At 47.2% G+C, this 14,611-nt stretch overlaps 1 protein-coding gene across 1 annotated transcript in view; it reads left to right on the top strand.

Annotated features, from left to right (window-relative positions):
• ASPSCR1 (ASPSCR1 tether for SLC2A4, UBX domain containing) overlaps positions 1-14,247 on the top strand; it is a 1,532,603-nt gene extending 1,518,356 nt beyond the window's left edge. Inside the window, exon 16 of the mRNA XM_069655312.1 lies at positions 13,908-14,247. Within this exon, the coding sequence (XP_069511413.1) occupies positions 13,908-13,918 (11 nt within the window). The 3' untranslated portion in view covers positions 13,919-14,247. The remainder of the gene's footprint in view (positions 1-13,907) is intronic.
• Positions 14,248-14,611: the final 364 nt, after the last annotated feature.

Raw genomic sequence — 14,611 nt, forward strand, 5'->3', positions numbered from 1 at the left:
TACCATATTCCAGTCTCAAGCCTGCAGTATACCCCCCTATTCCAGTCTCAAGCCTGCAGGGTACCCCTTAAGTGAGGAAACATCCCGTTTGTTCTAAGAAATGACATATTTTTTATGTAGCGCACAGTGCAAACTGATTTGCCTCCAAACTGATTTGCCTCTGAGCACGTGAGACTGTAGCGATTAGAGTGAGGCATCGCTAGGAAACGTTATTTGCCCAAGTTCACACAATGGTAATAAAGTCGGGAAGCCAAAAACCCAGGTATGTTTGTACCTGTGAGGCTCATTCCATCGTTCTAAGTAGGGTATTTTATTTAGCTATAGGAAACAGCCAACACATAATTACTAACACACTGCTGGACTCCTAATTGTGGGTTGTTTGTTACTATTCTGCAACAGGTACTTGCTTATTTTATGAACAATGCATGTTTTCTTCTACTCGGGGAGGGGGGGTTGGGGGAGGTTTTAGAGCGGTTGGCAAAGCGTGTATATTCCACACACCAAAGCGGCAAGACAAACGCCAGTGTGTGTTTTGTGCTATATATATATTTCGGAGGCTTGTGGAATCTGCTTAGATCACATGCTGTGCATAGGCCGACATCTAGTGGAAGCTGCGGAGTATTACAGTTTGTTTTTCGAAACTCGAAAATGGGCGTCGACACAGGGCGTGCCAGTAATACTATCCCTAGTGTGATGTCCACTGTACTTGTGATCCGTCACGGGTGTAGGACCCTCAGATTGTTTTTTTCCGCCATACTTGTCAGAAGCATTGTGCGGAGTTCCCTGGCTTTAAGCCATTTTGACAAAAAATCAATATTAATTTCCCGGTTCTTTCACTCCCACGTAGAGACATCGAAGATCGATGCCGGTCCAAAGAACAAACAACCGTTGAAAGCTGCATGACAGACTTTAGGCCTTGGAAGGCCTCTGGCCTCGGCCCGGGCCTTGGAAGGCGCTGCAAGTAGGGAGAGTGGGGGGGTGGAAACATACTGTACACTCTTTATTTTCCTACACACACTAGCCCGCTGCCATATGGAGAGTACTCCATTTCAATTTTGCCCCAAGTGCAACCGCAAGGACTCTTGGGTTGACAAATACGCCACCTGTAATCTCTGCTTGCCGAGGGACCACCCGAAGCTAACTCCATAGCATGTAGGCTTTTTAAAGCTAAAACACTAAGGACCGCTCCACTAAACATTGGGCCCACCACGCCAGGCAGCTCGAGGCCATGGAAGCGGCGGGTGCCTTCAGTGATGGCAGCGACGCAGCCCATTCGGACGGCGAGGGCACAGGCGTGTCGAAAGACACCCAAGCGCTAGTCCCCGACCTCAGAGGATTGTCTGGCAGGGCAGTTATGGGGAACACACCCGGCGACACGAGAGCTACCCAATCTTCTTCTACACCTAAGAACATTAAGGCCAACCGAGACACACGTGTCGAGTTCACGGAAGAAAGAGGCACAAAGAGAGGGGTCCACCGAATCAGTGTCCTCTGGGCGTTCCAGGTCGAGATCGCCGCAAGACACACGGCAACCGTCCACAGTTGCCAAGAATGCCTCGCTCCCTAAAGTAACAGAGGTATGTTCGTCAGAAGACGAATCCGACCTCCATCCCCAAGCCGCACACCCAAAGCCGGCTCGGGCAGTCCGTTCGGCGTCTGCCTCCGATTCCCAACGTGCGCACTCAAAAGAGAGAGAGAGAGAGTACCCCCGAATCTCGATGCCAGGCGTCAAGATTCCGATAAGGCCACACCGTCAGGGAAACACTCTTCCACTCACGGGAAAGGGGACAAACAGCAGAAAAAGTCTACACATTAAACTTCTGCACCCCAGGTCCACAAGGACAAACACAGGTCGTCAGATAAAGACAGATCTAAGACCCCTGTCCCTGTCACTACACCCAGGCTCACCCCTCCCACTCCATACGATATGGGATTAGAAGATGAACCTCAACAGGAGGTGGTCGTCCCCAGTTCCAGAGAATGGAGCACTGAGGACATAGACAGGGTGATGAGGAGAATATCTTCCTTAGCTAATTTTTACGAAAAAATCCACAGCATTTTCTTAGCTATACCCCTGACAATGCTACTCCTTCAGGATCCAAAGACCCCCAGCCTCCTAATAAGAGATCTCGTCTTGATACTCCAGCTCAGGGACTGTCTTCAGACCCTTACCATATTCAACCTTACCAACAGTATGGGGATGACCCAGATGTTTTGGTGCTGGACGACCAAACTGGGGTCGAGTATTATGGAGATGACGAGGGCCAGGATGAGGAGGAGGAAGATGAGGCGGAGGTCTATAATATGGACTCCCCGGTTAACAAGGAACCACAGGTTTCTGACTCACCTATAAATAACCAGCCCCTTCTAAATCAGGTCTTGGCTAAAGCTGCAGAGCACTTCCACATAGATACGCAGGGGGCGCTGGAAGAGAGGGACTTTGCAGAGGAGCTAGTGGGGGACAAAAGACCCATTGCTCAAGCCATTCCTATTCTCAAATCAATCCAACGTAGAATTGATCCTTCCCTTCTCAATCCTAATCTCACTAAGGCTGTAAACCCCAGAATTGAGAAGATGTTCAGGGCCGCCCAGTCAGACCCTCTTTACATAAGGGGTCAACTCAAGCCTGACTCCTTGGTAATCACTAACACCAGAAAGAGAGCGGGGACACCGCTGTCATCATCGGAGGCTCCCCCAGACAAGGAGAGCAAAAGAATCTACGGTTTAGGAAGAAAAGTAGCCTCCACTTCCGCTTACCAGGCAAGGATCGCCAACACCACCACTCTGCTGGAAAGCTATAATTGCCACCAGTGGGAGCAGGTAGCTGCTCTCATTGACTCCGCACCGGAACCACTAAAGGATCAGTTGGCCCAGATCGCTTCAGAGGGTAGAGCCGTGTCCAGTTGCATTCTGAAGACAACCTTTGACACCGCAGATAATGCAGGCTGGCTCATAGCAGAGAGCACTGTCATTAAAAGGCACACTTGGCTAAGACAGTCAGGGTTAAACCCGAGACCCAGGCAACCCTTATTGACATGCCGGTGGAACCGAATGTCTTGTTTGGCAAAGCGGTAGAGGACGCACTGAAAACTGCCAAAGACGAGTATGATGCTCTAAAGTCCCTGGGACAGTTGACTAATAAGCCCACTAATCAAAGAGGGAATAGTAATTATCACCGCTCACGTGGACAAAATTCCCAGAGGAGCTCCAATTATTCACAGGGACAGGGTACATCATGGGGTGGCAACCAGCAGACTACCCAAAGTTACGGCAGAGGTAACAAGAGGGCCCGTGCTAAAGGTAGAGGCAGCCCCGGCAGAGGCGGCGGTACGCCTTCTGCAAAGCAGTGACGTTCCACTCAGGGTCCCTTCACATGCATCCCAAGTAGGGGGGCGCATTTCCAACTTCACCCAAGCATGGGAAGGGATCACATCGGACAGATGGGTGCTGTCCACAGTGTCCGCAGGATACTGCATCGAACTGCTAGAGCGCCCCAGCAACCACCCTCCACGTCAAAAGATACATTCACTGGACCACCAGAAGATCCTCCTCGAGGAAATCGTCAATCTTCTCGCAAAGGACGCGAAAGAACTCGTCCCGGGCAATCAGGTAAACCAGGGTATCTATTCAACTTACTTCCTTGTGCCAAAAAAAGATTTAACAATGCGCCCAGTATTAGATTTACGCCCTGCAAACAAGTGTCAAGCCCCAAAAATTTTGCATGACTACTCTCCAAGAAGTAATCCCCCTCCTAAAAGATGCCTATTTTCATATTTCCATGTTCCCAGCGCACAGAAGATTCTTGCGCTTCAAGGTGGACAGTCAGCACTACCAGTTCAAGGTGCTGCCCTTCGGTATAGCTTCGGCTCCAAGGGTATTCACCAAGTTACTGGCGGTGGCGGCATCACACCTACGCAGGGAGGCAATCCCGGTGTACCCTTACCTGGACGACTGGCTTATCACGGGGGAGACCCCAGTAATTTGCAGATCAAGCATCCAAAGGACGATCGACCTCTTTGAATTGGGTTCTTCTATCAACGAGAAAAAATCAAGCCCGGTGCCAAGCAGTTCCTAGGAGCTATACTAAACACTCAAGAGGGGTTGGCCTTTCCATCAGAGGAAATAATTTGGAATCTACTACTGCAAATTCCTCTATATCAGCCAGGTCGCCAGATAAGGGTGCGCAAAGCGATGCGTTTACTAGGCATGATGGCGTCATGTATTTACCTAGTCCCCCACACGCACCTGCGCATGCGACCCATACAAGAATGGATGGCGAAAGTGGTCTCAGGCAAGGGGTCAGTGGGACGATCTAGTGGTCGTTTCGCCAACACTTGTACAAAGTCTTCACTGGTGAACAAGAGAGAACCTGTCAAAGGGGAAACCCTTTTACGATCCGGAGGTACAAGCTGTAGTCACTACAGACCTGTCCCTGTCAGGGTGGGGAGCACACCTCCTCCACCACACAACTCAGCGTCTCTGGTCTCACACAGTGGCCAAGAATCATATCAATCTGCAAGAACTCCTGGCAGTCTTCAGAGCGCTTCGAGCGTTCGAACCCCACCTGTTGAACCTGTCAGTACAGATCCTAACAGACAGTACGACAGCAATGTTTTACATAAACAAACAGGGAGGGACTCGTTCGCCAAATCTGTCCAGGCTTGCCCAGAGAATTTGGACATGGGCACTCAGACGCAACATTTACCTGTCATCTCAACATGGTCCAGGGGATCTCAATTCACTAGCAGACGCTTTAAGCAGAGATCCCCTCCCAGAAGAACACGAATGGTGTCTACACAGAGAAGTCATAGAAGACATCTTCTCACAGTGGGGTTTCCCCACTATAAACCTATTCGCCACAAGCGGAAACAGGCAATGTCCAGGATTCGCATCCAGGTTACATCAGCCAAACTCCAAGGGGAACGCCCTTGGATGAACTGGTCAGGGATGTTTGCCTACGCTTTTCCACCAACCCCTCTCATGAGGAAGGTGGTCAACAAGATGCACAGGGAATCGATGATGCTCAAGTTGCTTCAATGTGGGCGAGGCAACCGTGGTTCCCACACCTACGCAGACTAGCAGTGTGCGAACCCATCAGACTCCCGTGATGGCACAACCTACAATCCCAGCACCAAGGTCAAGGGCATCCTCAACCCAGTTCAATTTTGCATGACTACTCCAAGAAGTAACCCCCCTCCTAAAAAGGGCATGGCTCCTGAAGTCCTAGAGTTTGGGCATCTCAACTTACCACAGAGGTGCATACTAAGGAATCTAGGAAACCAAACACAAGGCACTGTTATTTTGATAAATGGAAGAGATTCGTTATCTGGTGCCAGAATAAGCAAATCAACCCGGTTGATTACACTCCTTATAATATTGTCACCGACATGCTCCTGCCTGCTGGATGCAGGGTTGGTATTTAACTCACTCTAAGTACACCTGGTGGCGCTGTCAGCCTACACCACCTCCCATAACAAGATTTCATGGTGGAAAGTATCAGTGGTTAAAGCCTTCATGGTGGTGGTGGGTTAGAAATTGGAGGGTGGAGCTCTAATTTCTAACCCACCACCAGGATGGACCTTAATGTGGTGCTTGCTAAACTCATGGGCCCACCCTTTGAACCCATGCATAAAGCCAGTCTCAAACACCTGACCTATAAAACTGCCTTCTTAGTAGACATTACATCCATAAGAAGGGTCAGTGAAATTCAGGCTCTGTCAGTGCAGGATCCTTTCTTTACTGTTCATAAGGATAAACGGTTCTACAAACACACCCTAGGTTCTCACCTAAGTTCATTTCTAAATTCCACGTTAACCAGTCCATTGAGCTTCCGGCCTTCTTCCAAGAACCCAAAAGCTCTGCTGACGTGAAACTATACACTCTAGATGTGCGAAGAGCGGCCCTCTACTATGTAGACAAGACCAGGCCGCTAAGAAAAACAGACCAACTGTTAGTCTCCGTAGCTACAGGCAGAGAGGGGGATCGCGTCTCTAAAGGTGCCATCTCGAAGTGGATAGACAATTGTATCCAGCTGTGTTACTCCCTTTCTGAAAGAACTTTGCCTTTTACGTCAAGAGCCCACTCTACAAGAGGCACTGGGGCCACTCTGGCTTTCATTGCAAATGTACCCCTTGACACCATTTGCAAAGCAGCTACTTGGAGCTCTATTCACACTTTTACTCAGCACTACTGCATTGTCACTCATTCCAAGACAGATACTCAAGTGGGACAAGCGGTTTTAAGACACCTTTTGCTCATGACCCTTCTCACATCCCACCTCCTTCTTCTAACACTGCTCGCTAATCTATGCACAGCATGTGATCTAAGCAGATTCCACAACCGTCAGAAGGAATAAATTACTCATCGTAATCGTATTTCTGATGCTTGTATCTGCTTAGATTCACATGCACCCGCCCTTCCTCCCCTCTGAGAGAAGGCGCATGGATGCTTGTAGTCTTATCTATCTGCTTGGATAATCTGTACTCGCGCTACTCCTCATGATACCTCATGTCAGAAAAAATACAATCTGAGGGTCCTACGCGCGTGAGGGATCATTGGTACAGTGGACGTCACACTAGGGATAGTATTACTGGCACGCCCTGTGTCGACGTCCATTTTCGAGTTTCGAAAAACAAACTGTAATACTCTGCAGCTTCCACTAGATGTCGGCCTATGCACAGCATGTGAATCTAAGCAGATACAAGCATCAGAAATAGGATTACGGTGAGTAATGTATCCCATATGTTTCATGTTATGCATAGGGATGCAAGCAAGAAACCCAGGGCCTGTGCTTTTTAAAAATGTATGCCCATCCATGAACCTGCACCTGTAACTCATTCATCTTACAGGTGCAGGTTCATGTCCTTTGCACCAAAACATCCTTGAGCAAAGAGGTCCCCGCACCCTAATGGTTGCGGCGGACAGGGCATGCTGAAAACGGGTCCTGCGGCCAATCAATCGCACCATAACATTGTGTGCCGAAACGTCATGCTCCGTACTGAAACATACTTAAGCGTTTTATATGTATAGATTGGCCTCCTTACTCTTACGTCCCCTCCCCTTTCCTCCATACTGTATGGGTGTCCCTCGCAAGGGACGGGAGATGGAACCTTTTTCACCAGAAAAACCTTCTTCCCCTTTAAATTTAGAGGCGTGCGGGAGCGTGGCTCTGGGAACATACACTTGCCTGACTCCGCCCACCGGCGCCACTCCTCAGTCCCCTATTCCGCGTCAATGGGAAAGGGCCGATTTCACCAGCGCTCCTGGGTTTGACTTCGGCCATGTAATACCATGCACTCTTCCCCGGATATTCTTCTATCTTGACTTTTCTTTTTCTTCTAGATACTTGGTCCTCCGACGCCACGCTCCTACCCGGCGCATGTCGACTTGAACGGGCTTCAGCAGGTGTCCAATCTGCGAGGGGCTCTTCCCCATGCGCTTTAGCTCCGTTGCCTTGGACTGACCACGGCTGGGAAGGTTGCTCAGCGTGAGACGCCTTGACACCTCGGGCACTGATGAACAGGCTAGCTAGGTGGAGAGAGCTCTTCCAGATGTTTCCTCCTAAGGACCTGAAGGACTTTGTCAAACTTCGATGGAGGCCTAAGGTAAGGCCTCTATTCACCATCGCACCCCGCAAGGGCGACTCTTTTCCGAAGAAGCTCCTGACCGGGAGGGGCCTGTTGGGCTCTACTACCAGCACACGTACCAAGGCTAGTCCAGCTACCGGCCTTTTGGCCGAGGGGTCTCTGGATCCTCCCGGTATCGTTGCTAAGGGACCACAAGGTTCTTGTACCGGGGTTACTCCCGAGGGGCAACGCCCTAGTACCGGCATCATATCCGAGGGGGCGCCTTCACGCCGCTCTACCGGCAGTTCTGCCGAGGGCTCTACGCCTTCCAGGCCTTGCCCTTACGATCCAACACCAAGCGTCTTGGACGGGGTTGGTTCCAGCGAGCCAGGCACCACAGCTTCGGCACGTGGCACGCAGCTTCACAAAATGCCCACCGCGTCAGACAAAATGGCTGCTCGTCCAATGCCTCCTCTAGCAGAACGGGTCGAGGAACAAGTCACAAGGTGATACTGTGGTCAACCAGTTACGTGGCCTACAGCGTATCCATCAGCAGCGCAGGGCAGGTTCCCCCCGCATCCCAGACAGAGGGCGCCCTGGCACCAGCAGCCGTGCCCACTCCATTAATATCTCCTGCCACCTCCTCAGCCTCGTAAGACAGGTTCTTCGAAAGGAGTTCTTACTCCGTAGGTCTTACACCAACCAAGACACCCAAGTACATACAAACCTCTTCGATTGTATGGATCCAGTCCATTTCCCACAACTTCCATTTGGATTTGGTTGGGAAATGGTTAATCGACTCAATGTTTACATTATATTTGTGCATGGTGTCAATGCAACTCTCCATCCACTGGTTAAACTGGGTGCTGTTTTTCATCAACATTAACCTTTTTAATTCCCACCAGATTTTTGTCAACTGCCAGATCTATTTTAGATGGCATTGCCACATTTTTCCACTGTACACATTTTAATTGAAGGAAGGCCCAACTCGTACCCAAGGACTGCTGCCAGAACACCACCAGGGAGTTTCAGCACCTTTTGCCAAAAGCAGCCCTCATGGCACGACCAATCTGTCAAGGCAGAAAAAAAAGGGTCTTGGCGCCATTGGTAATTACAGGTATCATCATCTTCTTATAAAGTTTGATGACTGGTATTAGTGAGAAATAACTGTATCTCTTATTTAATTAAGCAGCTTGCACAGCCAAAGCAGTTGCTTTCTATTTGTAGTAGAGTAGGAGTTAATTCTTATTGTATGACTCGAATAAGTAGAACCCCAACTATATGAGGTTCGAGGTGCGCTCAAGCCCCACATTACACAAACTCCATTTAAAGTTGTTATATTGTGTCTTCATGCCAGGTCTAAATTAAAACACCTTTGTCTTCCTTACGTTTATGATACAGTGGTTTTCCTTAGTATAAGATTCCAAAGCACCAAGCTGACAATGTAGCCTTATGGGTCTATAGTCCAATAAGATATATCCGGGGGGGACACAGCATACACCATCAAATGCAAGGCTAACATCAGAAATGGAGATATTAAAAAGTAAGGGGGCCATGACGTAGCCCTGTTTAGGGCCACACCCTGACTTAATAAGAGATTAAAGTTTTGATTCAGCCTCACACTTACAGAGGTGTCAGAGTGAAGAGCGTTGATCATACGAGCAGCCCACCTGGGCATCCCCATAAATGAAATTTCCTCCAGAGTCAATGCTGTTGAAAGCCATGGAGAAGTCAATCAAAGCAGCATACACTGGTTTCGCCTTCTCCATGGCTTCCATTTTAAGCAGCCCCAAAATAAAATAATGAACGTGGTTTCCCGTCCCCTTCAGAAAACCTTATTTGGTATAGTTCCAACAATATTTGTGTCTCTTGCCCATATGAATAGCACCTGCCACACTAAAGATGGAGGAAAAAATAAATATAAATCTATATACATATTAAAGCGGAATAGGTATATTGGGAAGTAACCTTTGCAACCCCAGGAGAAGGGAGTCATTCTCCTGGCCTTTAGTTGTTTACAGTTAGCGGTAGGGTCAGGATAGGTTAATTTTGGGACTGAGGACAGACTCTTGTTGTGGACTTGTATACTGATGACGAGCACCCTAGTTTTAGTTGTGTTAGGTGGAGTTTCCCTGAGATTAGGGAAAGTTAAACATTTTCACTTCAATTTTAATAAACGCTGTTCAAACATGGGGAACCCTGGTCTTCACATCGTTCTGACCCGCCACAAATAACACAACGTATGTCACAAAATGAGGCTTTATGTGGATTTATTAAGGTAAATAGCCCAAAGCCTTAGGTTGGATAAAAACATATAGGAACTAGGAAGAATATTTAAAAAGAATACAGAATGAATCTGTAAAACAGCAGCAAGGGAGGGACAACAAAAGTGGGATTCTATATGTGCTGCATTCACCTCAATCTAAAGATATCTTTCAACATCAAAATTTTAGACCTAATCTTACAAATCTCTGTCCCGTCAGCGACACCCTAGTCCAGTGACAAATGTCCAAAGTTGATGGCAAACCTAAATGTTCCAACCTATTCTTAATGAGTCCTTTAGCCTCCTGAATAACCGTAGCCTATAACCAAATGTTTTCTAAGTGTGCCCAAAAAAAGTGATCATAAACCTAAGCTTCAAAGTCCCTACCTTATACTAGAAACACACATACCAGATGCTTTCCTGAGCATACCCCTCCAAGAGGTACTTGCAAAAAGTGCCTTCTGTAGGGTCTCTGGTCAACAAAGCTTGGCTAGGCTCTTCACTGCCTCATGTTCGTTTCAACACATTCTTCGCCAGCCTTGTCACAGCTTCTGGTTCTCAGTACAATTATTTAGGCCACTCCACACACACACCATCTAGTTTTTTTAAAAGTCTCTCCATGACCTCTGGTTGCTTTTGGGTCTCTAAAGAAACTCTACTTCCTTAATGCTCTTAGGTCTTTCCATAGCCTTTGGTTTCTCTCCAGTCTCTTCCCCGAACTTGGGAACTCTCACAATTCCCTTATAGATCTTTAAAACCTCTGGTTAATCAACAACACTGATTTTCTCAGTGTATCTAGTATTTCTCTCCCTTCATTTAGGGTCCTTTTCAGGCAGACTGGACTCTTTTGCTCCTGCCATGGGTTCTGCTTCAAAAGCGTCTTAAATAAGAATACAGTTCTCAGTCCTTCTCAGGCTTTCCTTCTGGTCTCAGTTCTTGTGGGTAGAACCACGCCATGGGCTCTTCTCAATGCCCCCTACTCATTCCTATGTTGTGATCCCTGGCATTCATCTATCATAGCATCTGCTGCACTGCTGACATCAGGTGAACTACCTCTTTCCAGGTAGCAGTCGCCCCATGTATCTAGTGAGCAGTGAGAAGCATGTTTCCGTCTGTCCAATCTTTGCCTTTTTACAGTCTCTTTTATAGTCCTGAGCGGTTTCAGGCAGCACAGGATTCCGTATTTCCATTGCTCGGATTTCAGGTTCTATGATTGGCTTTGCTTCCTAAGAGGTTTTGTTTCAAAAGTGTAGGCCGGGTAATCTACACTCTGGGTAATCTACACTATTTTGGAACTACATATGAGACATTTCATGGATCTGCGGTGTTCCACCGTGGTCTGTGTTCTCTCTGCAGGCATGGCATGTGTTCCAACATGACTGTGACCTTTCATAATCAATGCCTTTGCTTCAGACCTGAGGGAACGGTGCTTTCATTGTGTGTTCGCCGTTTGACTCCCTTCCACATTCAGCAAAGTTTCATGGTTCACTTCTTCTGCGACTTAAGTTTGCTAAAGGTTTGTGGTTGAATTCAACTCAGCAATTGGAGTTCTTTGCACACTGTGTTTAGTAAACATTTTAAATTCCAATCTTTCCAATGGTATGCTAGGATTTTTAGTCCTCAGTCATTTGGGTTACCAAATCTATGAGGGGCGTGCAAGTACAGGGAATCCTACTCCATCCACCCTCTGGGAGACGCATTGGGTAGCGGCCGGCCCAACCCAGACCCCTATGGCTCGACCTGCTAATAAAAAAGGATGGGGAGTTCCTCCAATTCACTACACTGCAGGTGCTATTGAAAGAGTAGCGCCACATTAGGCTCCTAGCAGCACAGAGTCTGTGAGCATGAGCTGGTAGTCGGCGCCATATATAAAAATGCCTCCCCTCTGCTTGCCTTTGTATACAACATGCTTGCACCCCAGATAATAGCTAGAGACAAAAGGAAGGAAGTTTAATACAAGATGGCGGACAGACCCTTTACAGAGTTGGTCCCACCCACAAGCTCTAATACACACACACCTGAACAATCGGAGCCCACACTCATTCCCTGGCAGAGATGCAGGCCCAAAGCGCTGGACCAATACCAGGGGATGGAGTCAGCAGGAACAGCTTATGCTCAAGATGGGGGAGAGAAGTGGGACTTTGGGGGAGGTTGGTCTGGGAAGAGTTGGAGAGGTGGAAGACAAAGGGGAGAAGAAACATAAAGATGTGGAAGGAGACTATCAGGTGGTGAAAGGAGGATGCCATCAGGAAGAAGAAGCGGAGGAGATCATCAGAAAGGGATAGTTGGGGTATATCAGGAAGTAGCTTGAGGTGGTCACCAGAAGGAGGAGGTAGAACATCAGGAGGAGCTGATCGAGGAACATCAAGCGGTTAAGAGACCAAGCCCGGCCAGTCAGACAAAAAAGATTAAGAGGGCAATCTTGGCTTAAGGCTGGAGTTGGGAGTAAGACCCTGATCTTAAAGGGTCATGCCATGGTGAGAGGAGGTACAAGCCCATGGCGAGGTGAAGGACCCGCACCGGAGTAGTGAAGTACAGAAGAGGGTCGGAGTGAGAAAGAAGCAAAAGCCTACTGCCTCAACAGTCAAAGGAAGTACAGTTGGCCATGGGGACATAAGTGGGACTAAGGCCCTGAGAAAGCCGGAGAAGGATTCAAGAACTCCTGTTATTCTGGGATTAGGACCAGTTGGGCAGAAGCCCAGTGAAAGCCATAGGAGAAGGGTGCCGGAACCCTATAAACCCAAAACAGAGAATCGGTGGGGCAAGGATACACTGAAAAGCCCCATTCAAGAAATATCTGTGAATCTCTTAAACCCACCTGAGACTAGAAACAGTCCCGTTGCTGAGAATGGGGAAAGTGACAGTGTTGGATCTCCTTTAAACCTAGACTGTGTGTTCCCCAAAGCACCAAAAAGACTTTTAGTTATGGAGTCAGGTTTCAGTGTCCCATGTTGTTGTTTGCTCACCCCTTGTTTCCTTCCTTAAATAAAGAACTATAGTTTAACAAGATTTTCTGTCTTGGCCTAGGTATTGATCTATGTCAAACTTATGACATTGACCATCAAGTTCCTATCACCCAACAGCCCTAATTTAATAGGGGGGCTTATCAGACAGTCGTCCATTCCACACATTCTGCCTTAATTTGTGTGCCTTCTTTTTGTCTGATTTCTTGCCCAGTTTTATTTTTACTGTCCCTTTTCTAATGTGCAATCTTGGTTAAAGTCTGGCAAAACATCATGGCCTACATGTCTTAGCTTTATTTAACCACTTCAATCGTTGTTGTGTGATAATAAATTAAATGTGTACATGGTGGTACAGTGGAGCAAGTGATGACGGTATACCAGACAGAGAAAACATTTGTGTGATTATGTGAGATCACAGTGAAATAAGAGGTAATCTAAAGGGTAATAAATGGCATAACAAATTATCGTAATGCCAATCCATGTCATGCCTCACGCATTGGGACACACGCTAATCCTCTTTCAACCCCCAAGATAACTACTTCACCACAACAGGTAAACACTACAATAACAAGGACACCAGATAAGAAGCATTTTACCACCTTATTTCACTTCCTAAAGTTAGGCCAAGGCTCCCAAGAAATATAGGGAGAAACAGAAAGCCACATGTCCTACCCTCTGCTATTGGGCTGCCTGATGTGTAGATGGCCCTCTTTTGAGGTCAAATCTTCCCACCTTAGGTCAGTTTTTTAAAATTTGATTGAGTAAACCTTTCTTGGCTAGTATTCTAGATACAGTTTACACTATTCAGAATGAAGGTATACATTGATGTCAAACCAGCCATACCCAATTCCGTAGCTGAAGGAAAGGCTACTATACACATACTGAAGGTTCCCCTCTACAAAACAAACATGCAAGCTGCCTTGGCTTTCCCCAAGCCACTAGGCAATAGCTTGACTCCCTTCTCACTTGCACACCTATAGTTGGCCATGTGTTTAAGGAGATGCTGCTCTATTGGGGCAGGAAAGGTAACTCTAGCAGCCCGGGTAGAGCGTTGATTGTGCTAAGCTGCTCTGTAGGGAAACTGATTTTTTGTTTTTTTTGTTTTTGCTTCTCCAGGAAAGAAGTGACGAATGCCAAGCTTTGATAAGACACAAAAGCCTTGTGTGGAACGTGATGCTGTCCTGCGATTGGAGTGACTAGGATACTATCATATGTGCGTGGTCCAGTTATAGGGCTGCTTCATGCTTTTCCTGGGACAGTGGAGTGCTGATGTTGGTCCACCTCTTATTAAACTGCAATTAATTGTTTGCTGTGGTTGCTGCAAGCACTTTGCATGTAAACCACAAATCTTAGCTGTATCACAATCTGCAATGATGTGGCACACAGGCATATGGTCCCCCTAGTCTGTATCCCACCTTGGGGTAAGGGTGGTGCAAATAAATGCTTTGCTTAATGACGAGTGCAATTTTTGTTTTCCTTCAAATATTAATGTGACCATTAAACACTTCAAAATGTAATAAGCAGGTAGTAATATTACACAGTACTCAATTATCAAACATATATACAGTAACCTTTAGGTTCTTAGGAATGCATTTAATAACGTGGAAAACACAAAGAAGGTAATTAGTGATCCAGTAAAATGAAACCAATTCGCAAGAATTATGCTCTAACTTTAAAAGTCCAGTCCCTATGATGTATAGCGGCTTGAGCCCGAAAGTCAAAGCTTCTTCTAAGGAGAGGGGACTGATGTAGGAAGAGTTCTTGTGGTGGTGAAAATGTTCCAGAAGATATTCAATAAAGTTACAGGTAGGTAAAATGAT

Source organism: Ambystoma mexicanum, chromosome 3q (genome assembly GCF_040938575.1).
Source record: "Ambystoma mexicanum isolate Mex_15411 chromosome 3q, UKY_AmexF1_1, whole genome shotgun sequence".
NCBI classification, from domain to species: Eukaryota; Metazoa; Chordata; class Amphibia; order Caudata; family Ambystomatidae; genus Ambystoma; species Ambystoma mexicanum.